The 26,966-nt window shown below is 37.2% G+C and overlaps 1 protein-coding gene across 1 annotated transcript in view; it reads left to right on the forward strand.

Moving 5' to 3' along the window:
• Window positions 1–314: 314 nt before the first annotated feature.
• The window catches only part of OTOGL (otogelin like), a 124,300-nt gene continuing 97,648 nt past the window's right edge, over window positions 315–26,966 (forward strand). The window contains exons 1-10 of the mRNA XM_008710356.2: window positions 315–390; window positions 1,434–1,473; window positions 2,448–2,496; window positions 7,519–7,585; window positions 9,209–9,307; window positions 10,871–11,025; window positions 15,223–15,344; window positions 18,805–19,010; window positions 24,793–24,920; window positions 25,268–25,374. Of these exons, the coding sequence (XP_008708578.2) occupies window positions 315–390; window positions 1,434–1,473; window positions 2,448–2,496; window positions 7,519–7,585; window positions 9,209–9,307; window positions 10,871–11,025; window positions 15,223–15,344; window positions 18,805–19,010; window positions 24,793–24,920; window positions 25,268–25,374 (1,049 nt within the window). The remainder of the gene's footprint in view (window positions 391–1,433; window positions 1,474–2,447; window positions 2,497–7,518; window positions 7,586–9,208; window positions 9,308–10,870; window positions 11,026–15,222; window positions 15,345–18,804; window positions 19,011–24,792; window positions 24,921–25,267; window positions 25,375–26,966) is intronic.

Genomic DNA, 26,966 nt, shown 5'->3' on the forward strand with positions numbered 1-26,966 from the left:
GAAGTTGCAAAGGGCTGATATAGCCTAAAAAGGTGTGTGGTGTGCAGGAGTGGGGTAGGGTGTAACTAATACCGGCTTAGGTAAGCAGCTGCCATGCATCTCTAATGAGACACTCAGCCAAAGCCTTGCCTGCAAGCTCTAAAGCTTCAGATGCTGTATGTAGTTAGAAAGACTGGAATTTCTTTCTGAATTACTTTATTACAAAGTTATATTTATAAGAATTTGAGCACTCTACACATATGCATACTTCTAAGATGCCATCAGAGTAAAGACCAACAATTTGGTTGCATTTCAGGGAGAAAGGCTCCACTGAAATGAACATTGGGAGGAAACTCAATTTAATGATACTTCGGAGTCTATTCTTGCTTCATATACTGTTTTCATTACAAGGTAAGAACTTATATGAATGTTTTACCTTATTTTATTGTGTTCTAGCCTCTCTTGCAACTGATAGGAGCAGCACTTTGAAGTCATTAGAATGGATACATACTAAATGACACCGGGGCCACCTTTTTTGAAAATTCTTAGCGATGCAGATAATTTGGGACTTTAGTTTTCATTTTTTGAGTCTTTTCTTCAAATATTAAAATTAGGCTTTTATCATGATAGGCAACTATAATGAAAGAAACTCTGATTCTAATTTTTTCTTTTCTAAAAGATGATTTAAAATAGTTGTCTGTATAACTTAAACATTTGAATTTTATAATGAATTAAGAAAAATTGAGTACTTAAACTTTTTTCATGCCATCAACCCAAAGAATGGTAAAAAGTTCTTTGTAAGAAGGACTTTATCATGTAGGGCTAAGAATTGATTTTCAATTATTTTTAAGGCAATTTTATTTAAAAGTTAATGTTTATAAAATATTCTCACGGGGAAAGCATTTATTTACATTAGTGTTTAATACCTGAAAAGAGTTGTATATGTTGGAGCTTGTAGGAGAAGTGGGAGAAATTACTGAAATGTAAGACTAGCAAGGTCATGGGCCCCATCTTCCAATCTTTATAGTGACTGAAATTCCAAGGGGAAAATGTCATAGAGCACTGAGAGCTTGGAGGGGACTTTCAAGATGCACTTGCCCAATACCATCATTTTTGATGTGTTTGCTAGCTTGCTCAAGCTTGGCATTTACTAAGGGGTAGGACCAAGCCTAAAACTTGGATCTCTGAGTCCAATTCTAGTGTTCCTTCCACCCTATTATGTCTCTGTGAATATAGGTACACTGTTCCTTCTATCCAGATTAACAGTCCCTCTGATGTCTCACGGGGAATTGGCTGCTCAAAATCCACTAGAAAATGCAAGCTAACTCACAGCAAAACTCAGTCTAAGTTTTAGAATTTAGGCTAAAATGATCTGCTTAATAACCAGATCATGGGACCAAGACATTTGGGTAGTTTTTTCTCTGTTCTTATCTGTATATATTTATCTCTGGCAGGATATATTTGTGCCTCATCCATCTGGACGAAAGTATCAAAGTGAGTATGTCTTATTCTCTCTGTCCTCTCAAACATAAAGTTAATGGGAATGAGCATCACTCAGCAGATAAATGTATCTGCTTTTGAAAAGAAAATAAATGAGATATTTTGTAAAATAAGGGCATGAGATGTAGTTCTTTAAAAACAGTTCCACAAATTAAAAATTATCAGTCATTAATTTCCCTATTTATGAAGAAAAGTTCTTTCTTTTCATTTTAATTATACGATGAGTTCTTGGTGGTGTCCAGTGACTGTAGATACTAAGGAGATATTACTTTCACTTCAAAGAGTTATAAAGAGGTTATGTTGGGTAATTTCCCCTTTTATATTCTTATTATTAATATACATTGTTGATTATAAATGTGCTGTAACTTAACATAGAGTAAAACAATTTTTAATGATTAAAACAATAAAATCGTTCTAGCAGTAAATAATGAAAATCATTTTTTGGGTTAAACCGATCTGCTTAACGAAAAGCAAAATTCTGTTCATCATTTGATTTTGATAGATCACAGTTTGTGATGTACTTTTTCACATTAACGTTAATCCGTGCTTTATGACATGGAAAGGGAGAGAAGTATTATGTTTGGAATAAGCAAATGTGCTCTTGACGAATACTTACCTCACCAGTTTTATGAAGTCATGTGGAGAAAATATCCTGTGTGTTGGTGCCACAATATTACATGATTTTGTTTATTTCTCTATCTTGAAGTTCCTTCCTAAAATTCAGTTTACATCAGAGATTGGAGAGATCTGGGGACACTCTTGAATTTTGTAAAATGAGACAGCACCACCACCCAAATCTAACCCCTCCAAGAGGTGGGGGCGGGGGGGCTTTTAAATGTTAAACCAAGAAAGACCTCTTTGATAAAGTGATGGAAATCAGGAGGAACACATCAGCTCTCTCCTGGGAAAGCCTTGTTCAGGTTGCCAAGGGGCCTTTGACTATACAAGTTCTTTTTGTTTTCTTCCAGAAACGGGTTTAATGAAAATCGACAGAAAAGAGCTCTTTTAGCAGCACAGGTAGGTTATGCCTCTGATGGAGAGAGGCAGAGAAATAATCCATTCTGCTTCGGGACTCTGCAGTCACTTCAACAATGAGACCTTTGTGAAGGGGAATAAAATGCTAAAAACAAGACAGGAAGGAGAAGAGGCAGAATAACTTCTCTACTGCTTTTCTGCAACCCTCACCCTCATGCTTGGTTCACATTGACTTGTTTGCTCAAAGGCTTTTTTGCTGTTCACCTCAGTTACCTACCGATAGGCTCACAGCATGTGTGGGAGATTTAATCTCATCTACGTGCCAGAAATTTTTAATTGGTTTAAAAATTAAGGATGATATCAGAGCAATGATAGTCGAACAAACCCAAGTAAGCAGGGGCAGAGAACAGTATACATGATGCAGAAGGGCATCAGAGGCGACCTGGTGTCCTGACAGACGGCTTTTATAGTGTCTGACAAATCTCCATGACAGACACTTCTGGACAGGTAACCTTTATTTTTGGAGGGGTGTGTAGCACTGAATCTGAGAAGGCCGTTTTGCCAAGATCCCCTTAATAAGGGATGTTGGATAACATAATTGCAATATTTTCCAACTCTGACTGGAATGTTCGAAGAGGTGGGTTTAAAAAATATTTCTCTGTAAAAGATAGTTGGGAAAATAGAGAATCCTAACTTAAAGGTATATGTGGGAAATTAATGTGATTTGGGTATTTATATAGTGAATGGCTTATGTATTCAACGAAGACTTTGTCAAATTCTAAATTGCAATCAATTCTGCTAGTATTTTCTGGTAAGTGCCTGAATTTTTATATTTTTTTGGTGTTAATTAAGGAGAACTGAAGATGGGTTTGACAGTTTAGAGGACAGAACTAATTATTCTTATTCAAAATAGAAATCTTTTTTTTTCTTTTTTTTTATACTTAGGCAAAAGATTGGAACGGAAACACTTTATTCCCCTTAAAAAAAGTGTTTTATGTACTTAAGTACTTATGCATCATGTGAAGTGATTGAAATGGTTTTTCTCTGAGAAATTTAATGACATGTTTGTCTGTTGACCATGTTGACCACAAAAAGACATCAGCATGACTCAGTAGAAAACCCAATTTTGAAAAAAACTGCATTGTGGTGCACCCACCATTGTAAAAAATCTGTAAAATACACCCAAAAGTTGTCACATAAGGTGACCTATGGGGGAGGTTATACTGTTGTCCATTTAGATATTTCTAGAATTTGTCTAATTTACCCCAAAGGAGTTACCTTCAGTTAGCAAGTGAGGAACACACTTACCTTGTCGTGACTTCCCTTTTAGAGAGAATGAAGAGCAGGCCACCTGCACCTGCTCGTCTGTATCCTGCAGCTAGAGAACACGCATCAACATTAGGTAACATCGGAACAGGTTTTAAAAGAAGAAAGCCTGAAGAAGAAGGGCAGTGAGGTCGTAATCGCGCGTTGCACTGTTTAGGATTGAAATTTCATCTGTCGTAGGCCCTTCTTGTCCACGGATTCACAGTTCTTGCTCTAGGAAGGCGGAGCATTGATGGATAGGTATCTGTGCAAGTAAGGATTCAGAAATATGTTGGCAAGGGGATGAACAATGAGCCAAGAAAGGGGAGACACGGACTTGTGTCAGTGGTATATTTTGTGCCACAGTGATTTCTCACCTAAAGACAGTTCCTCTGTGCTTCTCACGCTCCTGTGGAGATGTTATCAGCAAGGAGGAAGAATGGGCTGTCATCTTTTATCGGTTAAGTGGATGTATGCGTCCAGTGCCTGGAGTTCTTTCGCATTTGTGTTACATTTCAAAAGTCGTCTCCTGTAAGCAGGTGCTGAGACAGAGGCTTAGGGGCAGGCCATTTATTTGGGGGAAGTGCACAAATGAGACCAGGAAGGGAGCAAATCTTACAGTGTGTTAAGGAGGGGCTTCTGGGGCTCAGTCTTGGTGGGGGTCCCCTGAGGAGCTGTGTAGAATGAGGTGTGGAATTGTTTCTCCAAGGGATGGGGGAAGTTGGGGTACTTATCTACTGATTCCTGTCTCTGATTGGTTGAGGGTGGCCTCTGGGGGATCTTCTGTCCCCAGGAAGGCATTTTCTGTGGTCTTTCCTGTTTGGATTCTGCCCTGAGGCAGAGACAGAAAGAAGCTAGTGCTTGAAGTTGAAGGGTCTTGAAGGGTCTTTTTATCTCCAGAAATCTTAAGGTTTATTGGGGTTGTGTAGATTAATATAAATCTCTTTATTGCTAGTTCTCTATGTGTGAGGCACTAATTTACTGTCATAACTGCACAATTAAGTCAGTACCCGTCATTCCCATTTTACAGACAACGGAAGAAGGCACTAAGAGGTTAAGAAACCCAGATGCAGGTGGGCTGAGAGGATGTGGAGGGAGATTCAACAGAATCTTTTATAATCGTGGTTCTAAACAGGCTTATATTAAGGGTGCACGTGTTGTAATGATCACTGGGTGTTATACGCAAATAATGAATCATGGAACACTACATCAAAAACTAATGATGTACTGTATGGTGACTAATGTGACATAATAAAAAAAATAAAAAAATAAAAGAAAAAGAGAAGGCTTGGCAGGCAGATCACTCCTATTTGAATAATGCCTATTTTCAGTTCAGTTGGTATTTGTTGACGACACACAGGAGACCGTGCTGGAGGCATAAAATGAATAACAGTGCTTATTGTCTAGATCCTCAATGCCTAGAGAAGATAGGCCGGTAAAGAAGTCATTTCTGTGTAACTTGTCCATTGAATCTAAGACACCATCAATTGTTTGCCATTATTTATATGACTTGAAGACAAAAGTGCTCCCAGTTCTAAATGTAAGACGCCATTCTGTGTTCAGGTTGGTTAAAAAAGTAAAAGCTATGTATGGGTCTTGTCTTAGCATCGGTGAAATGTGAAATGATACATGGCACATGTGGTCAGTGGGATGCTACGTAGCTAGGATGCTTCTGCGGCCGGAAGGCTGGGGTGTTGAACAGTTGTTATTTCCGTGGAGGTGCAGCCTGAGTTAGGAAGAGGATATGGAGCAAAAAAAATTATATATTCTAGCCTTGGTTATTCTTGTCCGATGTATTCAGTTTTTGCCTAATAATAAAAATAGGTAACGTATTTAAAACTCTTGTTGAAGCCCAGCACTACTCTTACGGCTTTACTTACCCCATTTCATTGAATACAATTCTACTCTTATTCCATTTTATAGATTGGGAAACTGAGGCTGTGCAGGTTAAATAATTTGTTCAAGGTTATAAGCCTGTATGAAGCAGAGTTGAAGCCACTATACACTTTTAGTGAGTGTCACAGATAATTCACTGGAGCTGAAGTCAGATTTTGGTGCCCAGGAATATTAGTGGCTGTGCTAGAGGTAGGCAGTTGGAAACAAGATGGCTGCAGAGAGGATAAAATTTGCTGTCTTGGGAATTCAAAGTCAGTACTGTTGTGAGTTTAACCTAATTTGAAGATAGAGGCAAAGGCAAAAAGGGGAGATTGAGCGGTGAGGATAAAACCTGGGAGGAATGAGAACAGGAGACAGTGAACTTGAAGGCATAGTGTTGAGCAAGGAGTTTATTCGTTTTTTTTTTTTTTTTAAAGATTTTATTTATTTATTTATTTGACAGAGAGAGCGGCAGCAAGAGAGGGAACACAAGCAGGGGGAGTGGGAGAGGGAGAAGCAGGCTCCCCGCTGAGCAGGGAGCCTGACGCAGGGCTCCATCCCAGAATGCTGGGATCATGACCTGAGCCGAAGGCAGACGCTTAACGACTGAGCCACCCAGGTGCCCCAAGCAAGGAGTTTAGAAAGGAGTGTTGAAGTTGAGAGAGAGTGTGAGAGTCCTCTTCTCTGGCATGGAGCAGCTTTGGCTGTTAAAAGAAAAAGTATTTTGCTGGAAAATACCAAAATAAAACTCTGTGTGTGGGAAGGAGACCAAGATCTGTTGAAGTAGGACTTTGCACCTGAAGTCACATTCCTTATCACCCCTTTCTTATTGTCCTTCACCCTTTCTGGTTTTTCTAACATCTGGTACTCAATTTGACAATTATGTGGCAGATTTTGGGAGTTTGTGTTCTTCTGGTGAACATAGAAATGCTAATCGAAAGGACATTGCTTCAGACCATACACTGAATTGTCACTGAGTTTGAATAAGAACCCTTAGTTAATTAGGTTTAGTAATCCACAATTTTTTGCTAGTAAGCTATATTGATCTCCAGAAATCTTAAGGTTTATTGGGGTTGCGTAGATTAATATAAATCTCTTTGTTGCTAGTTCTCTATGTGTGAGGCACTAATTTACTGTCATAGCTGCACAATTAAGTCAGTACCCGTCATTCCCATTTTACAGACAATGGAAGAAGGCACTAAGAGGTTAAGAAACTTTTTTTTTTTTTAAGAGGTTAGGGAACTTGCCTAAGAGTATGGAATGGAAGAATTAGGACTCTCATCCAGGTCTGTCTGATTCCATAATTCATCCTCTTAACCATTACCCTAAAGTGGTGGGGAGTCTATAAACAGTTATATTTGAATGTTCTATGAATTTTAAAGTGTCAGTTCTTTGGAGACTGAGGGGGACACAGTCACACTGTAGCAGCAGAAGCTTCTGTGGATGGTGTCTTCACAGATGGCTCTGCAGGGAGTGCGGACATCCCTGTCTGTTGGTTCATCCGCCCCATGCATTTTCTCCAGACCCATCTGCGCTTCGAAATATCAGAGAAGAACTTCTTCTGTAGGCAAAGCAGTCAGTTAATGCAAAGATTAGATTCCACCCAGGTCCTTTTTCAAGGAGGACAGGGAGGCAGGAGAAGAATGAGTTCAGAGAGGATAAAGACTCATCAAAATCAGGTAAGAGGCAAAACCAAACCTTGAGGTCAGGTCCTTTAACCACAAAGGGCTTCTCTGGGAGCCTCGCTGAGATTGCCTCCATAAGCCAATGAAATAGAGTCAGCACTTTATAATTTCTCTATCTGTAACTGTTTCCCAGACTTCCTGATTTTATTGTTGGTCTTGAATTAAATCTGTCTTGAATTCTTATTTCTGTCTTTCAAAGTTGGAAGCAACGTCTCCAAGATATTTCTTCCATGAAGCTATTAATTGGGGTGAGAGCAAAATAAAAGGTCAGTGTCACACCTTTGTTTTTGTATTTGCTTTCTTAAAAGTCCCCTTTGAGGGATATATTGAATTAACTGTTGCCATTGAATGCAAGGAGGAAACTGACCCAAGGTGGTAATAATAGTAATAGCTAAGTCCATTTCATGTAGAAATTTGAATTTCATCTGGAAATTAAACAATTAGACTAAGCTGATAACTACATGATCAGGAAGAAATATCACTGGGTATCACACAATTTTTTTCTGAGTCATTTACTGGCTCCTCGATTCCTTATTTTTGCTCACCCATTTCCCATTTTCAATAAGCAGAATGCTGATGAGAATTTGAACTTTAATTCAGAATTTTCATTTTACTTAAAATAACAGTAATTCTTGGCTAGTTTTGGTTTGAATCTTGTTTTCAAGAGAATAAATAGGGCTGTAAATAAATTTTTGAAGGAGATACATGTGTGTCTAGGTGTTTAGATATTTATTTATTAGATATTTATTATTAAAATGTAAGGTTGTGATCTAAGATCAAATTTAAAGGGGAAAAAAACTGCATTTAAATTTGTGAAAAACGTATGTTTTTACCTTGATTGATGATCAAAATTGAAACAGCTCATTTTTCCTCAGGTAAGATGTACTTAGAGAGTGGTAGGTGTTTAAATGTAAAGAGATATTTTGGCTCAATGGATCTTAAGGGTAGAAGGACAATAGGGTTTTTAAATTCTTGACTTGCACAGAATTGTTGTTAAATCATTGCAGTTAGTTAACTGCCTTCCACGACCTTAACATAGTCCAGAGAGGCACTACTTTATGGTGACTCAGAGATGTGTTCTCAGTCTCTTGATGTGTTACTTAAATTCTTCCTGCTTGAAATTTGCCAATTGCTTCTTGCCCTCTCTCCTTATTAGAGGAAAAATTTTCTCTGTGATTCATTTGCATTTTCAAAACTCAGGAGCTCATAGTTTCTTGTTTCCTCTTGTCAACAGAATCCTTTGGGGCAATGTTTCTTTCCATGAAAAAGAATATTTTTGCTTACAGCCAGTCATGACTTTGGTTTATACCCCATTAAAATTAAGTATGGTCAGAAAGAATGTATTATTTGTAACTGAGCCTGAAGATTAATTAATACACACATTTAGAATAAAATGTTTAATTCTTCTCCTCAAAAATGAGAGTTTCTTTTTTTTTTTTTTTTTTTTTAATACTTTGCCTGATTCCTCGAGCTAATGATGGACACTACTCTTTAATACAACACTCATTCCTGGAGGTGGAACCCTTTGGACGTGCAGCCGGGGCCAAACTCCGTCGACGGAATCTTCTGCAGCTTGTGCATTTCTGGTTCTCATCATTTGGGACAGGGTTTCCTTACATGGGAACTTGACCTTTCAATTGCTTGAAGGAAGCTAACCTTTGCTCTCAGGGTAGTTTGAGATGTGAAAGCCTGTCTTTCTTTCACAGCACACATAATGAAATGAACTAGATAGAGACTTGACGGGCTTTATTCTTTAGCTCATCAAGACAAGAAGCCCAGGGTTCTGTTTGAATTAATAATGGTTACAGTTAGTCCAAGCTAAATCTTGACATATTATGTTTATAAGAACTGATGCGTGCCAGAAGATAACTTATTTTTTTGCCCTTCAGGTTCTTGTCCTCGTGAATGCCTTAATGGGGCTTTCTGTTCTAAGACTGGTACATGTGACTGTCAAATATTCCAGGCACTTGGGACACGGTGCCAGATTGGTAAGTTTCAGGGGTACTTATGAGAATTATAAATCAAGGAGAACTTTAAGGTGTAATTGGCTATATCACTGTTCATGCACTGGGAGTTGGGGCAATCGTCTTATGTATTAACTGGAGTGTCCATAATTCATTCCTATAATTTAGAAACAACGTAAAAGAAAATGCACATGTCCGCTTTCCCTTCTCACTGATCTCTACTACTTCCTCAAGTGTTTTTTCCACTTCCTGGATGGACGTCCTGGATATTAGTCCCTTAAACCCAGGTTCTTATTCATTTCTGTTTTTGCTTTATAAATTAAATTTGATATTTGGAGCCACTCATTCTGTTTGACTTTGAATTAATTGAACATTCTGTACATAAAATCGAAACAGTTTTGAGAGCTCTTCAAAGGCAGAGGGTTCTTTAAAAATATTTTTATCCACGGTGTCTAGGATAGGCTTCCACATCAATACGGATAAATATTAATTTGTTTAATAAGTATTTATGGAATCTCTACTAAATCCCAGGCCTGGGCATTGGGGATACAATAGTGAATAATATAGACATATTTCTGCCCTCCTGGAGGTTACAGTCTAGAGGAAGGGGCCAATGCAAAAGGGATACACAATAATTATACTTGTAACACATACTATAAAGGAAAGTACAAGATTCTATGAAAATCTGCAGTGGAAATACTATCAGAGAAGACTGAATAATGAATCACTCTAATTTTTTTCCTGAAAAGGCTAAAGTTGGTCAAGGCTAATAAATTTAGGTAAAATTACAGAGAAAAGACACAATGATTGTGCCTTATCTCTGTGCTCCCTATAGTGTGCATTAAGATGTTTTACATTGAGTGTTCAGTAAAGTTCATTGATTTCCATATTATTCTAAAGAGAAGGGTCTAGAAAATAAAAAAATGGAATAGAGGGTTATCCACAAGGGAAGAAGAGAGGTAGTCATGAAGACAATAGGAGATAAAGTTGTATGATTTAAGATGAATAGTGCTTGAAATTTGGCCAGTTTAAGGCTATGAATTACTAAATTCCAGCATACTTTGGATGACTAATGCTCCCCATCCCAAGGTCTCAGACATATAAACATGATCTTTCTTTTGTCAGTGGTTATTTTTCTCTGTGGACACTATTAAGATATTTTTGAAAGAATTGCAGAGTCTGGAACACTCTAGTGCTGCTTATGCAAATTTTGAGGGCAATCAGTGGTGACATTTCTTTCTTTTCTGAGCCATTGTGTTCGTTTTATCACTATTAGCTTCTTTTACTGTATAATTTTCCTTACTAGTCTCTTCTTCCAGTCTTCCTTTGGAAGCAAAATTTAAGGAAGTTTCTAACATAAAACCTTTCTTCAAAACAACTTGGAGACCATGTTTTCCTTTAGGAGAGTTTAATAGTTTTGAGAGCAACTCATAATTTTATGTTAGTTATTTCTTTCTGTGATATTGACCACTAAAGAAGAAAATATTTATTTTAATGAAAGTTAGAATCACCTGCCATAACTGAACCTTGCCAGAAACAGGGTATAATTTCTTTTATTCTACTAAATATTATCCTATTTCTTTTCAGTGCCAAACATGGGCAATGGCAGAGATGGGATTTGCAAAACCTGGGGACAGTACCACTTTGAAACTTTTGATGGCATTTACTATTATTTCCCAGGAAACTGTTCTTACATTTTTGCAAAGGACTGTGGTAATTTGGAGCCTCGGTACACTGTATGGGTAGGTGATCCTAGGGCATAATTAACTTAAAGATTTTTTTCTTAACAAAGTCTGTATTTTTAAAGGACTGGACAAATGATGGAAAATATATAATAATCATAGCACGAATACTTGGGTCTTTGACTGGGGAAAGGGAAAGATTGGTTCTTAATGGGATGAACCCAATTTGTAGCTAAAATGAGTCTATTCTATTGAGATGGAGCTGTGGACTGGGAGAAGAAGGGTTTGGATCCATGTGGGAGAGAGTTACAAGCAATGCAGAATGTCTGTATCACAGATGTCATAATCCCAACTCCAGCTGATATCCTCATTCTTCAGATTTTATTCAAGCATTTTGAAGAGGGAGTGGGTTTGGGCGTTAATCAAATTGCTCATACACATTTCCTTCCTGACACTACCATTGTGATGTACCCCTGGATTAATATTTTTTTAAGGCACCCCTTAGTGTGAATCAGAGGCTGGCCTTCAGGAAACAGAGCACAGTAGTAAGGCCCGAGGACATAGAGACAGGCAGCTACTTACTAGGTTGGTTCATACTACATAATTGAGCTCAGAAAGTTAGTGTTTAGCTGAATTCTTGATTTGGAAGAATTCTTAAGAGAACTCTCGGAATGCAAGCTGCAGAGTGGCTCTACTGGAAATACAGTGAGGGAGCTCTTTCCCTGTCTCACTCTCTTCCCCTGACTTTCTAGCTATCTCCAATCAGTCAGGAACGGCCATGCTATCCTGTTCAGAAGCTAGAACTCACTCTGTAAGCATCATTTGTTTGAACCTCTGTTTTCTTTTTCCCTTCTAACTTAAATTGGAGTTGCCTAAATTCTCCTCTCGTAGGTGGTGCAAATCTTAAAAACTAGGCCTAGGAGCTTTTTAAGAGCAACAAAGGCCTTGTGACCCAGAAAGAAAATGAGGTCTATTGAAAATTAACTTATGGGGCAGAAGGATAAAAAATCCTCTGTCTCTTTAGATGGGGACGTTAGTGTCATGCACCTTCAGTCTTTACAGGGCTCCTGCTTTCAGCCCCTTGTTGTCTGTTACTCCTCTGCTCTCTCGCTGGGTTTATCACTCAAACACCTTCTGACTCCCTCATTGAAATGTTCTTGTCTGGGGTCTCAACCTTCTGAAGAATAAAGTGTCAATGAGATAATCTATCCTTTGATAATAGCACACAATGCTGAACTGTGCTCCCAGAGCTAATTTTGTTTCTACTTGGCTCTGTTTTGGCTGGTGGAATTTTCTTTCTAGGCAACAATCCATTTGCTTTAAATGTCATCTTTCCCCTGATTATAGAAGTAGTTCACTTTTCTTTTCTTTTCTTTCTTTCTTTTTTTTTTTTTTGAATATTTTATTTATTTATTAGAGAGAGAGAGAGAGAGAGAACACAAGCTGGGTGTGTGTGGAGGGGACAGAGAGAAAGGTAGAAGTAGACTCCCTGCAGAGCTGGGAGCCTGATGGGGGGCTTGATCCCAGGACCCTGTGATCATGACCTGAGCCCAAGGCAAACACTTAACTGACTGAGCCACCCAGGCACCCCAAAGTAGTTTACTTTTCTTGTAGAAAATTTGAAAATTTCAGAGAAGTTTAAAAAAATAGCATTAGAGCTACTGCTATATAGACAGCAGTCGGACATTTGGGCTCTCTCCATACTTTGGCTGCTGTAGGTGATGCTGCTAGAAACATCAGGTGCCTGGATCCCTTTGAATCTGTATGTTTGTATCCTTTGGGTAAATACTTAGTAGTGTAATTTCTGGGTCATAGGGTAGTTCTATTTTTAACTCTTTGAGGAACCTCCATACTGTTTTCCAGAATATTACTCAGCCATCAAAAAGAATGAAATCTTGCCATTTGTAATGACATGGATGGAGCTAGAGAGTATAATGTTAAGCAAAATAAGTCAGAGAAAGACAAATACCACATGATTTCAGTCATATGTGGAATTTGAGAAACAAGCAGATGAACATGTGGGAAGGGGAAAAAAAGAGAGAGAGAGGGAAGCAAACCATAATAGACTCTTAAGGTTAGAGAACAAACTGAGGGTTGGTGGAGGAGGGTAGAGGATGGGCTAGATGAGTCATGGCCAAGAAAGTGGGTACTTGTCATGATGAGCACTGGGTGTTGTATGTAAGTGATGAATCATTAAATTCTACTCCTGAAACCAATATTACCATATATGTTAACTAACTAGAATTTAAATAAAAATTAACAGAAAGAGTTACCACTGCTAACAGCTTTACATATTTTCTTCTACTCTTTTTTCTCTGAATTTTAAACATGTTTATAATCTTGAAATCATACTATGTATAATTTTCTATTCCAGATTTTCACCTGGTAATTACATCAAGAACTTTCTTCCATGTCAAATATTCTTGAAAAACCAAATTTTGTTAGCTGTGTTTGTTCCAGTTTATGGAATATTCAAATTCTTTACTTATGCCCTGTTTTAGAAATTTAGATTTTAAAAAATATTTTCAGTCTTTTAATAGACATGTTGATCAACATCTTTATGCATATGTCCTTTTTGTATTCCTGATCATTTTCTTTTTCAATTTCATTTTACTTTTATAAAAATAAAACATGTACATAGTTTTAAAAATTCATCTAAGGCATGTGAAGCAAAAATGTAGCCCCTGCTTGCCTTTATTCCCAACCCTGGGTGAGATCTGGCTCCCAAAGGCAATTACTTCAACTCTTTCAGCTGTTTCTTCTGGCTTTTATATCTTGTGCCAAAATACGCTGTTATTTCTTTATCTTTCAAAGTTAAGCCTTACTTGATCATTTCCTACTATGGAAGGTGGAATCATCTTTGTTATATCACCCTTCTTGCCCCTAACACACACACACACCCACACACACACACCCACACACCCACACACATTTTCCTTCCGTCCTCTTTACAGAGCTGTATCACCATCTTAGGTTAAATGATATGTGGTTTAATATTGTCATTTACATATTATATATATATATATATATGAATTCATATAAATATTGTTTAGAGCTGAGCCCAATAATTTATTATGATTTTATTTCTCTTCTTTTGCATTTGTATAGAGTTAGCTATTATCCCATTTTTTGTTTGCAACATTTTCTATACTCCAATAACTAATTTTTTTCTTCAAACTCTCTAGCTCCATAAATTTCTTCTCAATATGGTCAGATAGTTATACTTTAATTTCGAATCTTTGAAATTAACTTTGAAATAGAATAAGAGAATCTAACATTCTTCTTCCTTCTCTTCTTGTTTTCTTTATTCTCCTCTTTCCTTTTCTTTTCCTTCCTTCCTTCCTTCCTTCCTTCCTTCCTTCCTTCCTTCCTTCCTTCCCTCCAGTAAACTAATTTTCCCATCCAGTTCTGAGATGTAATCTTTGTCTTCCCTAAAATATTATTTTATTTTTAGAGCAATTTTATTTTTAGAGAGGTTATTAGTCACTTTTGCAACCTTTAAGTATTGCATTGTGTAGAGCTCCATTTCATGAGTCTCTAACATGACATAGACATGAAAACTACAAATGTGTTTCTTTGGTGTGCTCTACTGTCTTCTTGTCAGAGCTAGTTTTTTTCCAGTACATACCATGTATCTTTAGAATAATAAGTCAGTCAAAGAAAGACAAATACCATATGATTTCATTCATATGTGGAATTTAAGAAACAGAACAGACGAACATGGGGAAGGGAAAGAAAAATAAGATAAAGACAGAGAGGGGGCAAACCATAAGAGACTCTTAACTATAGGGAACAAACTGAGGATTGCTGGAGGGGAGTTGAGTGGGGGGATGGGGTAACTGGGTGATGGACATTAAGGATGGCCCTTGAAGTCATGAGAACTGGGTGTTGTGTGCAACTGATGAAATCACTAAATTCTACTCCTGAAACCAATACTACACTATATGTGAACTAACTCGAATTTAAATAAAATCTTGAAAGAAAAAAAAAGAATATTGACACAGCATGTAAAGATTCAGTTCATTTAAAAAATATGCTGAATTATCTTGTACTTTATAAAGTTAATTTTGTTGTCCAATTTCTGTGGTAAACCTATTTTTTCTCTTGAAAATCCTAAATGTGGCTGTAATCTTGTAAAGTGGCATAGGTCTAAGGGTGCTATAGAACTGTGGACAGGCATTGTGACATTGGTAACTCAAATGAAGGCCTATATATCTGTTGTTGGTTCCCATGCTTTCTTTTTTTTCCCCCTTCAAGGTTCATAATAGCCCTAAGTGCCGTGGTTCAGTGTATTCCTGTTATCGGTCAATCAGCTTGTTCTTTTCAGACCAAGAGGAAATTCGAATTTATGGGCATGAAATAAAAAAGGATGGAATCAGGTAAGATATGATCAATGATATAATGAAAATAACACCATGGGTTGATAGAATTTCCAAACATCTCATGCTTGGAATTGAATTGTGGGGAGTAGGAAGAGAGGATTTCTTTCAAACAATAACCTTAAAGTTATATCATACAGACACTAAAACTTTAGCAAACTCCAAGGCTAGTCAGGTGACCAGAATCTAACCAGTTTAACCTCCCTAATGTTTGTGCAGGATACACTTATGTTTGCACAGGTACAGATGAGATTATCACATCTTTTTCTAAGAAGATTCAGGAAAAATCTTCATAGTTCAACTCTTCAATTATTCTTGCCCTCTTTCTTAAACCTTTTCTTCTCTTTCCTCTTCCTTCCTTCCTTCCTTCCTTCCTTCCATCTTTCCTTCCTTCCTTCCTTCCTTCCTGAACTTAAAATAAAACTAACTTAAATAAAAGCAACTTAAAATAAAACTTAATCTTTGGAAATCTTTTCCAAATGTGTATGAATGAGGTTTGGGTGTCACTTGAGACTTTTCCTTAGTGTTCTGACAAAGATTCAGAGCCAATATATAACTGGCCTTCTTGAATAGATCAGAGAGAGACCCAGTTTTGCCTTCCTAGCTACCAAGAATAAGACCTGAGAGTTTGGGGGAGGGGAATGTTTATTAGTTTGAAGAAAGGTTTTATGCATGTAAGTAGGAATACTGTGGAATAACCCATCTTCCAATCTAGTTATAGAATTACTCAATTTTAAAGATTTCTTGGCTAAGTTATGCCAGAAAAAGTAAATTGTGGGATGGAACAATTCTATCATTTAGAATTCATTTGAACCTCCGGGATTCTTCCCAGCACCATGGCCTTACCAACCTATGTACTTTTTCCTCAGTTTAAATTCCTGAAGAGGCAGCAGGTGATAGCATAAAGGGTTTTGGATGAAGCACCAGGCAGCCAGGCACTGACCTGGGCTTTGTCACAGTCAGGGGACCCCAAGCAGTCTCTCACCTCTCTCAGGCTTATTTTCTTGATCATTTGGGTTCTATACTTCTCATTTTCTTAGAAAAGAAAGCTGAGCCTTTTGAATGGGACAATAATGCAATTGCATATGTATTTCTTGGAGCTGAATTTAAATAGTGATTTAGAATTCCTTATATGGGATTTGAGGTAACATAATGGGCCCTTTAAAAAATTATTATGGGGGCGCCTGGGTGGCGCAGTTGTTAAGCGTCTGCCTTCTGCTCAGGGCGTGATCCCTGCGTTCTGGGATCAGCCCCGCATCGGGCTCCTCCGCTATGAGCCTGCTTCTTCCTCTCCCACTCCCCCTGCTTGTGTTCCCTCTCTCGCTGGCTGTCTCTCTCTGTCAAATAAATAAATAAAATCTTTAAAAAAAAATAAATAAAGAATTATCATGTTTTATAAAACGAAAATGACATTCAAGTAGATTTTCGGGAATGTTAACTCTTTGTTAAATCTCAGAGAAAATATTTCTTTGAGGATTTCCATTTATGTGATGGATTCCATTTGTATGATTTGTGTAATGGAAAGAGGATGGTTTTCTTATTATTCAGCTAAGTTGCTTATAATAATGCTGCACCTGGCCTAGGGCCTAACTCAAAGCAGGTGTTAGAGAAATATTTGCCAAAATCAAATCAAATCAAATCAAACGTGCAAGGCTCTGCAAATTGCACCTTACCTCTCTGGACTTTGGTTCTTTCACCTGTGAGATGAAGGGTTTGGTACATATGAACCCACGAATAATTTCCAGCATTAATTTGTACATTCATTTTAGTTTGCATTGTGAATGTTTCCCGGCTAGGTTACATGGAGTTTTTCTTATATTTATGGGAGAAAACCTAATTTTTACTATTATCCCCCATCTCTACTGGTATCTTTTTATGTTATACACAGCTGAATAATCACAGTTAGGCATCCTTTATTTTCACAAATTGTGTATTTCATCAAATTTGCTGTGAAAGAATCAAATGACAAAGGACCAAACTAAAAAATAGCCACAGCAGAACAACTGCATCTCCATACATTTACTAGCTAGCCTGTAGCGAAGAACTACCTTTAAAAAACATGATTTACTTTTTTCAAGTATAGCTTTTATAAACTTGCAAATTTAAATGATATTACTCAGACTGACTTTTACTGTGAATTTAATATGAATTTCACATGCTTATAATTTTTAATAAGAATAGATTATGGTAGTAGTTCACTAGAGACATATTTATCCTCCAGTGCAAAGTTCAGTTATTTTTCTATTCTTATAACTAATTCTCCTTAAAAAATTACCAGCAAACAGCTCTGTACGAGTCGTTGCACGTATTTTGAATTGTTTCTTTGGGGACTATCACTTTGTTAATGAGTATGTTTGATTTTATAGTTTTTGTTCCATAGAACATGCTCTTTCTGGAAAGGAACTCACTAATTTGAAGTTTTTGAGAGAAATGTATGAATATACCAAGTAGCCCCCTCCTCACTCATATTATAGTTTATACGTTTCATTTAGCATGGCTATTTTAGTAAAAATGATTTTTTCCCTTCCATTTTCTTAATTATTAGCACCTGTTCTTTTCTGTAATACTCATGGATAGAAGGACATCAGTGACCTTTCAAAAGTATTTTAGGCGACTTACTGTGCTTTTAAAATGTCCAACTGCTTAGTTTTCTTCAATGCTCTCATTTTCCCACTTCCTTTCTATGTGTCCGTGTTTGTGAAAAGTAGAAAGGCTAGACATTGGATCAGGAGTTTAAATATTCAGTGTGACTCTTGTTTAAATAGGCCTAATTATATCCAGTTTAAAAAATATGAATATAACCCCTATGCAATACTCTATGACAAAGTATTTTATATTCCTAATAATGTACTTTGCAGCATTAAAAACCTAAATTATAATTAATCATGCCCAGTAATTTTTCTTTTGGAAAACAATGACTTCTACCAAGGTGACATTTTGGGGATAGATGCTCCTATTTTCTTACAACCAAGTTTAAAACAAATTTAAACAAAATCAGAACTCAGTGTGTTTAGGTATATTCACCACTGTTTCTTCTTACTTCAAAATCATTGACCAGCATTAGATTATCTTGTACTCTCTAGATAAAAATAAATACACTTAAGCTGTCATTATTCTAAATAGACAAGGTTGTTTTCCAGATTTATAAAATCATTGATATTTAGCAGAAATGTATTTTTCATTGGTTGGAAAAGGCATCCAATTATATGTAGAAAATCTTTACCAGTGGGGGAAACAGGTACCGTTTTTTGTTGTCTTTTTATTTCAATTTTGAATTTTTCCAAAATGTTGAGATTTCCTGAAAGATGGTTTCTTGGGAAATCTAGCTGTATAGTTTGTTCAATAATTTAGAATAATAATGATCTTTTATTTAATTCTCAGTCACTTCAAGAAAGAAACTGATCATCTGTAATGAATTCTTCATCATAATTCTTAAATTGCCTTTGTTCTATTTTTCAAGTTTAATGTTGCCTCAGACTATTGGGCAGGTTTTCATTGAGAAACTAGCTGACTATATTCTGGTGAAAACAACCTTTGGTTTTTCATTGGCTTGGGATGGAATATCTGGAATTTACCTCAAACTGTCTCAGGAGCATAAAGGGAAATCGTGTGGTTTATGTGGAAACTACAATGGCATTCAATCTGATGATTTCATCATTCAACAAGGTAAGTGAGTGAAGTGAAAGAAATGTGTGGTACTTCTGAGGTCTTCTTTCCTTCACTGATCAAGCTATTTGTATCCAGAAGGGTGCAACTTATCCTAGGTTGGGTAAAATTGATGGCTATCACTTGCCTGCTATAGCGATTTTAAGTGAAGATTGAAGAGAAAAATGTTTGTGTCATTCTTAAAAACCACAAGCTAATTTACAGTTGCTGAATTAAGATACAAGTCTTACTCATGTAGCAAATATTCAATGAGCATTGAGTTTGTGTCCAGTGCTGTTGTAGGAGCTTGGGATACATCAGTGAACAAAGCAAAGACTCCTCACTTTTCTGGGCTTATGTTTTAGTGATTCACACCCATTTGAGACAAACTTATCTACTTGTAGAAAAAAGATATTTTGCATTCAGTCTTCATGGGAATGAATTCATTGACTACCAAATAATGGTTTTGTAAATATAATAATGTGAACAGAACTTATAAAAGTTGAATAAGAACTTGGAAAGTTTTTTAGTCATGTATAATGACGCACATATCATCATTTATCTATTCATTCTGTCATGAAACTAATCTTAGTGAGCCACTAAAAACGGGTTCTGTTTCAATTTAGATACTAGTATGCAGTGGCAATGGAATAAGAGAATGACAAGATACAGATATGATTTAGGTCCATGCTTCAAGGTGCAATAAAGAAGAGTACTGTTCTTAATACGAGCACACGAGACTGTGACTCTCGTTCCAACTCTTACATGTTGTATAACTTGAGGCAACTCATTTAATCTCTCTGATGCTCAATTTTTTAGCTGTAAAATAGAGATATAATCGTTCTCACAGTATTGTCAGTAATAATAATAATAATAAATACCTTGATACTATTTACAGTAACAGTTAATATGAACCTGTAGCTATATTATTCCCAACCCTTACACCATCCTGGAAGGTGACTGGTATTTTCTTAATTGTACAATGAGGACACGAGCTCATGTGCCCAACGTAACACAGCTTGTAAATGGTATTGCCAGGGGTGGGTTATAGATCTGACTGGCTTCCAATCCCATGCTTAGATAAATGTATGAGAAACTGAATTTTAACCTGTAAAAGTGCTATGTCAAATTTTTGTTTTATAGTATAAAATTCATAGAGAAGTGTCATGCGTATGTTATATTTTAAGAGACAGTGAAAGTCCTACTTAGAGTGTGGGTTCTGGAGTCAGACTGTGGGGTTCAAATTCCGCTTTGCCACATATTAAACTTCCTAAGCTTAATGACATAATCATAGTATGGAGTTGCAAGGATTGAATGAGATAATCCATATAAAATATTTAATCCAGTGTCTGACACATAGTTAATGCTGAATATGTTTTAGCTAATTTATAATCATCTCCAAGTATTCTCAATAACCCTAGAATGGAGCTAACAGGAAAACATTTGACTAAAGACATTGCTTTAAGAGGTCTTTGTTAAAATGCAAACATTTTACCCAGTGCATAATGCATCATCAAGATTAGTTTACTGGCACTGAGAGTAAAGAACAGGTTTCAAGCAGTCGATTTTCCTTCTACATAAAATAAAGATAATAGTAATGACACTGAGAACTTCTAGCCTTTGAGGATCGAATGAGAAAATGCAAGTGGAAGTGTTCAAAGGTCTGTGAGCACAATACAGATGCACAGTATTGAGATCATCATGAACAAGTGTTGTGTATCCAGTGGGATATTTAGAATGAAAGGATTCACAAACTTGTAATCTTGAGACTATATTAGGAAGTAGGGTTTTGGACTCGGGTGGCCCAATGAGATGGTCAATCAATTTCTTTTTCTTCAGTATCTAAGCTTCATGAAAAAAATAATATTCAATTCAGTTCTCAGTGTTCGAGTTAGAAAAGACAGCTGTGGGCAACTTCTCCCAGGATGTCTGGGGAGCATGGTACAGAGGTGAGGATAGAGTATAGCATCTGCTCTTGCTAGAGGCAGAGGGACTCAACTAAGGATTTGAATTAAGGGTCAGACAGACTTTAATAACCTGGAACATAAAATGGTTGCTCTCAGAGAGATAACTGGGCAGCATGCAGAAGAGTGTTAGCAGATTCTAGGTGGGAGAAGACCAGCGGGAGGCAAGGGGACTGAATTATGGCTGAATTGGCAGAAGGCAAGAAGGACACGGGAAAGTAGGTAGGAAGAGCCTAAAGAGAGATTTTTCATAGTTTAATTTGGTGCACAGTGTAAAGCAGAGTAATAGGAAAAAAAAAAACCCCAAACACAATAACTTATAAGGATGTGACTAAAACCTGCCCTCCGATTTTCTCCCATTCCGTAATAATGCAAGAAAATGAGCTGTATTTCCTTTAGCTTTAACGTGCTTAGTATTTTTTTTTGAAACTCAGCCTGTCCTTTGCTGATTAGATAAAACTTTAGAGGCACTGAGGTAGTTTGATTGAAAGCCATTGAATGCATAGTTTCTTAACAGTGATTAAAATTGTATTTCTATACGCAACTAATGAATCATCGAACTTTACATCAGAAACCAGGGATGTACTGTATGGTGACTAATATAATATAATAAAAAAACATTAAAACAATAAAATACTTAATTTCAGCTCTTCAAAAAAAATTGTATTTCTCCCTGCATTTCTACTATCCTTCAGGGATGACTTCACAAAGAAATGAGGCTTTTCAGAATTTCTGTGGATATAGAAATATTTTAATTGATTGTCTAGTTGAGATTCCAGTTCCATAATTCATGTTTATAGCTAGCTACACATCAAAATAGTTGCCCTGGCTTACTCTTGTTTTTCCCAATGTAGTAATTAATAATGCCTCATTTTCACTCTTAGAAAGTGTTCCCATATGTATAAGAAATTACTTTACTTGTAGCATATATTATATGAAACATTTTAAATTTAATTTTGCAGGCTTCCAGACAACCAATTGATATGGATTAAAGTCTCATAATAACCAACTTTTGTGACTCTTTTATTAATGTGTTGTCATAAAAATAGCTAAGTGTGTGATTATAAACTGGAATTAAAGTTAGCTCTAAGGGACTGTCCAGGTTGTTTAGTTACATTACAATTTGTGCATAGCTCTTGCAATCAGTGGGCCTTTGGATAATATTTTCTGTCCTATAGACTTTTCAAAAATGATGATGTTTTGAAATGAAATGTGGCACTAAATTTACCTAAAAGTACCATCGGTGGTGCCTGGGTGGCTCAGCTGGTAGAGCATCTGACTCCTGGTTTCAGCTCAGGTCAGGATCTCAGGGTTGTGAGATTTAGCCCCAAGTCAGCTCCCCACTCAGCAGGGAGGCTGCTTGAGATTCTCTCTCCCTCCCCACTCCCAGCTATCCCTCAGGAGCATGAGAATGGGCTCCCTCTCTTAAAAAAAAAAAAAAAAAAAAGGAACATCAGCTTTTCCTGTTTAAAAAAAGTATATTAGGGGCGCTTGGGTGGCTCAGTCAGTTGAACATTAGACTCTTGGTTTCAGCTCAGGTTTGAGTTGAGCACCTAACTCTTTTTTTTTTTTTTTAAGATTTTATTTATTTATTTGACAGAGATAGAGACAGCCAGCAAGAGAGGGAACACAAGCAGGGGGAGTGGGAGAGGAAGAAGCAGGCTCATAGCGGAGGAGCCTGATGTGGGGCTCGATCCCATAACGCCGGGATCACACCCTGAGCCAAAGGCAGACGCTTAACCGCTGTGCCACCCAGGCACCCCTGAGCACCTAACTCTTGATTTCAGCTCTTTCTAGTCAGTTTCTAGTCAGTCGAGCATCCAACTCTTGGTTTCAGCTCTTTCAAACAGGAGTAAACCAGGGCTTCTATTTTGATGTGTAGCTAGCTATAAACATGAATTATGGAACCAGAATCTTGACTAGACAATCAATTAAAATCTCAGGGATCTAGCATAGACTGGGGCTCTGTACTCGGTGGGGCGTCAGGTGGAGAGTCTCCCTCCCTCTCCCTTTGCCCTTCCCCTTGCTCACACTCGCTCTCTTTCTCTCCCTCTCTCTCAGATAAACAAATAAATATTTTTTAAACAAGTGTATCAGACCAGGCCGATGCTTGGTGTAGTGTGTAACATTTCCAACAATATCAGAGTTAATGAAGTGGGCCAAACTTGAAAGCTTTAGGATTCTAATAATCCACTTACATTGTGCAACCCCCCTTTTGTTCATTCATTCACTTAACAAATGTAATTTGATCACCTTCTACATGCCAGATACAAAACTAGGGATAAGCAACAGGGGCAGCTTTGACAAACTGTTGCCCTGTATGAAGAAGACAAAAGAAATAGAGACAAATTAAAATATAATTTTTGTGAGCAATAGCAGCTATGAAAAAAAGAATTTGAGAAAGGAGATTAAGAGCATTAGAAGCGTATCTGTTTGGTGGTAGTCCAGGTCATGTGACAGAGACGACGTCTCTGAGGAGGTTCTATTAAGCAGACACCTAGATGAAGCAAGGGCCAAGGAAAGACTGGAGGGGATTTTGAAGGATGGGGAGCAAAAGCAAGAGCAATGTGGGAATGAGCCTGAGTTGAGAACAGTGTAACGCCAGTATGACTGGAGTAGACTGAGCAGGGATAAGAGTAGAGGATACAGAAGGGTAGGTGGGGGAGAGGTGGGTGAAGGAGGTGAGGAGTGAGAAGAGGGCAGGGGCCAGATCAAAAAAGTCTTCCAGGCCACAGTAAAGTTTGGGACCTTACACTAAGAGAGTGAAGCATTCTTGTAGATGAACTCCCACAATCTCCCCAACAATTGGTATTAACGAGCAGGCATGTTCGTATCTTGAAGATGCCAAGAGAGAGCATGGTCAAACGTTTGGCTTGAGATTGCTCATTCTCGGGGTGCAGAAGCTCGTCATCAGGGGCAGGCTGCATAAACCTGAGTGGAGAGAAACCTAAAGCTCACATCTGACCGTGGTCATAGATGAAACGTCAAGATGTTGCCTTGTTGGTTCTGCTACGTCTTTGAGATTTTAGATTCAACCTTTGTCCGAATGTGGGCCAGGGTTAATTTTCATATGAGGCCCTGCACTTGTTCTCAGGCCAGATGTTAAAATGACTTCCCCTTGATCTGAAGCAGAGAGCCCAGAATGCTCACCACCAGCCGTCAGTCTGCTGCTGCTTGCATGTAGGTCCTGAGTCCTGCCCCCGCATCATGCTGGGATAGTAGCACGATTCTTCAACAATCTGGCCGGAGCACGTTTAGAAACACTGCTGGTCATATTCAGATGAAATGGATTCACTTCTTGGTCTTCTCTGGGTGTCTTTTCCAGTCTTTCACTGTTTGTGTGGCTGTCTTCTGAAATCTCCACAAAAGACTTTTTTTTTTGTTTTTATTGTTGTGTACCTCAAAAATGGAACCACGATTTTAGCAAGGATCTGACTCATGTTAAATAGAATGAGAGGGCTGTCAGAAAAATTTCATACCAAACTTTTACTTATGTTTCTCGGTTTTAGGTGTATTTTTCTCCTCTCTACAACACGCTTAGGCTAATCAGTGCTTTACTGGTGTGTATGCTGTACCATTCCCTCTCAATCCCTCCTCATTTGGCTTCACTGATGTTTGCTTTTTCTTCCCTTCAATGATAGGGACTTTTATTTGGTACTTACACTTTGTTCAATGTATTGTTTTTATGCTAAAGTAATGTTATAGTCTAATATAACTGGCAATCATTGGTAATTATAAAGGTATTCAATTTAACTTTTTGACCCGGAAGTTTATGCTGATGAAGTGTGTTTGTGTAAAGTGATGCTAATACACATATTTGTGTGTGTTTGTGTGAATAGAGGACTATACAGAAGACATTGCTATGTTTGCAAATAGTTGGTCGGTACAAATTCCAGAGGACACCAAATGTGTACCCACACCCTCAGATTTTCCAAATCCGTGCTCCAGCGGAATGCCAGCATTTGAGGTAAATTTGATGTGAAAAGTTTGGGCATGGTGGATATAATGCACATATATTGTATTTGCATATTGAATATTAAGTACTTTTAGTGCAAACAGAACGTAATTAAACCCTGTAAAATTCAGGGGTTGTAACTGCTATGGGAATAACTTGAAGATATTTCAGAAATTGTGAATACAATGAGTTTCATGGGAGCAGTGCTCCTTGTGCAAATATGTAGAGAAATGGTGGTTAAAACTTACCTTCCCTTTCCTGGTAAGAACGCAAGGTCCTGCCAATAGATCAGTAGAAAAAATGAGAGCACACGTGTATCATTAAATATGTCCTGCTGACTGCCATCTTCTTCCACACAGGCCATCTTCTTCAAGTGTCAGATTTTGTTGCAGTTCCCTTTTCTGAGCTGCCACGAGTACATCGATCCGTACTTGTATATTGCCAGCTGTGTTAATGATCTTTGCAAGTAAGTGAAATAATTAGTATTCGTAATTGAATTTTCTTTATCCAAAAAGAAGAGCAAACAGCACTTCTGTAATGTAGCCCTCCAACAGTTCACAAAGTTTAATGGAAATGTAAAACATAAACTTGTACTAACAGCTATTAAAACTTGCTGGATAATATGTACAGACTGAATGGTTTATAGAAGCAGCATGAACAGGACATAGCAATTCTGTTTTTTTTTTTTTTTAAGATTTTATTTATTTATTTGACAGAGAGACAGCCAGCCAGCGAGAGAGGGAACAGAAACAGGGTGAGTGGGGGAGGAAGAAGCAGGCTCCCAGCGGAGGAGCCTGATGTGGGGCTCGATCCCATAACGCCGGGATCACGCCCTGAGCCGAAGGCGGACGCTTAACGACTGTGCCACCCAGGCGCCCCAGGATATAGCAATTCTTAAATATGGTTTGTGTCACTGATGTTTTTTGGGAGTTTAGGGATGTCAATAGGTTCTTTCAAAATAATGTTTCGAAATGCACAGAATCAAACACACAAAGTTACAAAAGAAATGATATTGAAATAGAGTTGTTATCAATATAGTAAAAGAAATGAATTTATGATATATGCAGTTTTCATATGCCTTTCAAGTCTAACTATAACTACTATTGTTTGACATAATGATGAATGTAAATAATATTTGGGATATTTGTAACAACTATAATAAGAAATGAAAACATTAAAAACTGAGATATGAGATATATTGTTGACAAGGTCTGGATATTGCTAAGAACATTGTGATGTGTTTTCTATATGAGTAATTGAAGAAAATGCTAAATGTAAGTTGGGGATTAGTGAAAATACGCATGTAATCTTTATCCCTTCGAAGGTCACCCGACCCTTACATTTTCTCCCAGATTAGGAACACCTAGACTAGATGGTTGTCTAGGGAACAAATTTAGGGAGACCATCAGAATATGTTCTACAGATTACCTATTATTGAAGTATTTTCTACGATTTTTTTTTCAAAAATTTACCAAAAGTATTTGATTAACCATCTTGAATGTTCAAGAATATGTCAAGAAATTTTAATAAATCTGCATATTTTAAAGAAGCTCAAGAAGTGTAAATGATACATGGGAACTTTATTGTAAAAGATTAGACTAATTTTTGATTGAGTAAAACCACTTACCTGTCATCTTATAGCCTGTAGTTTGTTAAGAAGTTTAAATTTATCAAAGGTGAGAACAAAGAGGGTAGGTTGACATAGGATGAAGTTGTCTTATTTATAACTATTCTACTTTAATTAATGGAGTTTATTATAACAATAATAAATATAATGATATTTTTCAGATGTTAAAATAACCTTATTTAGGATACTTGTTAATGTTGAGTAGAGTATAGTTATATATTTATATATATAGTCTCTAATTTTAGAGATTTATGAACTAATGCAGGACTTTTGAAAGAGCCCCTCATCTGCCTAAAATATTGGAGACTGTCCTAACTTAATATTTTACAATATTCTGTTCCCTATTTGCTTTTATTTTTTATTTAAGTGCTATATTGTTACATCTCTGCTCTTTTACTCAGTCTCTTTTTTGAGGATCCCTAGAGGTGGTC

The sequence above is a fragment of the Ursus maritimus genome, unplaced genomic scaffold (genome assembly GCF_017311325.1).
Source record: "Ursus maritimus isolate PB19 unplaced genomic scaffold, ASM1731132v1 scaffold_21, whole genome shotgun sequence".
NCBI classification, from domain to species: domain Eukaryota; kingdom Metazoa; phylum Chordata; class Mammalia; order Carnivora; family Ursidae; genus Ursus; species Ursus maritimus.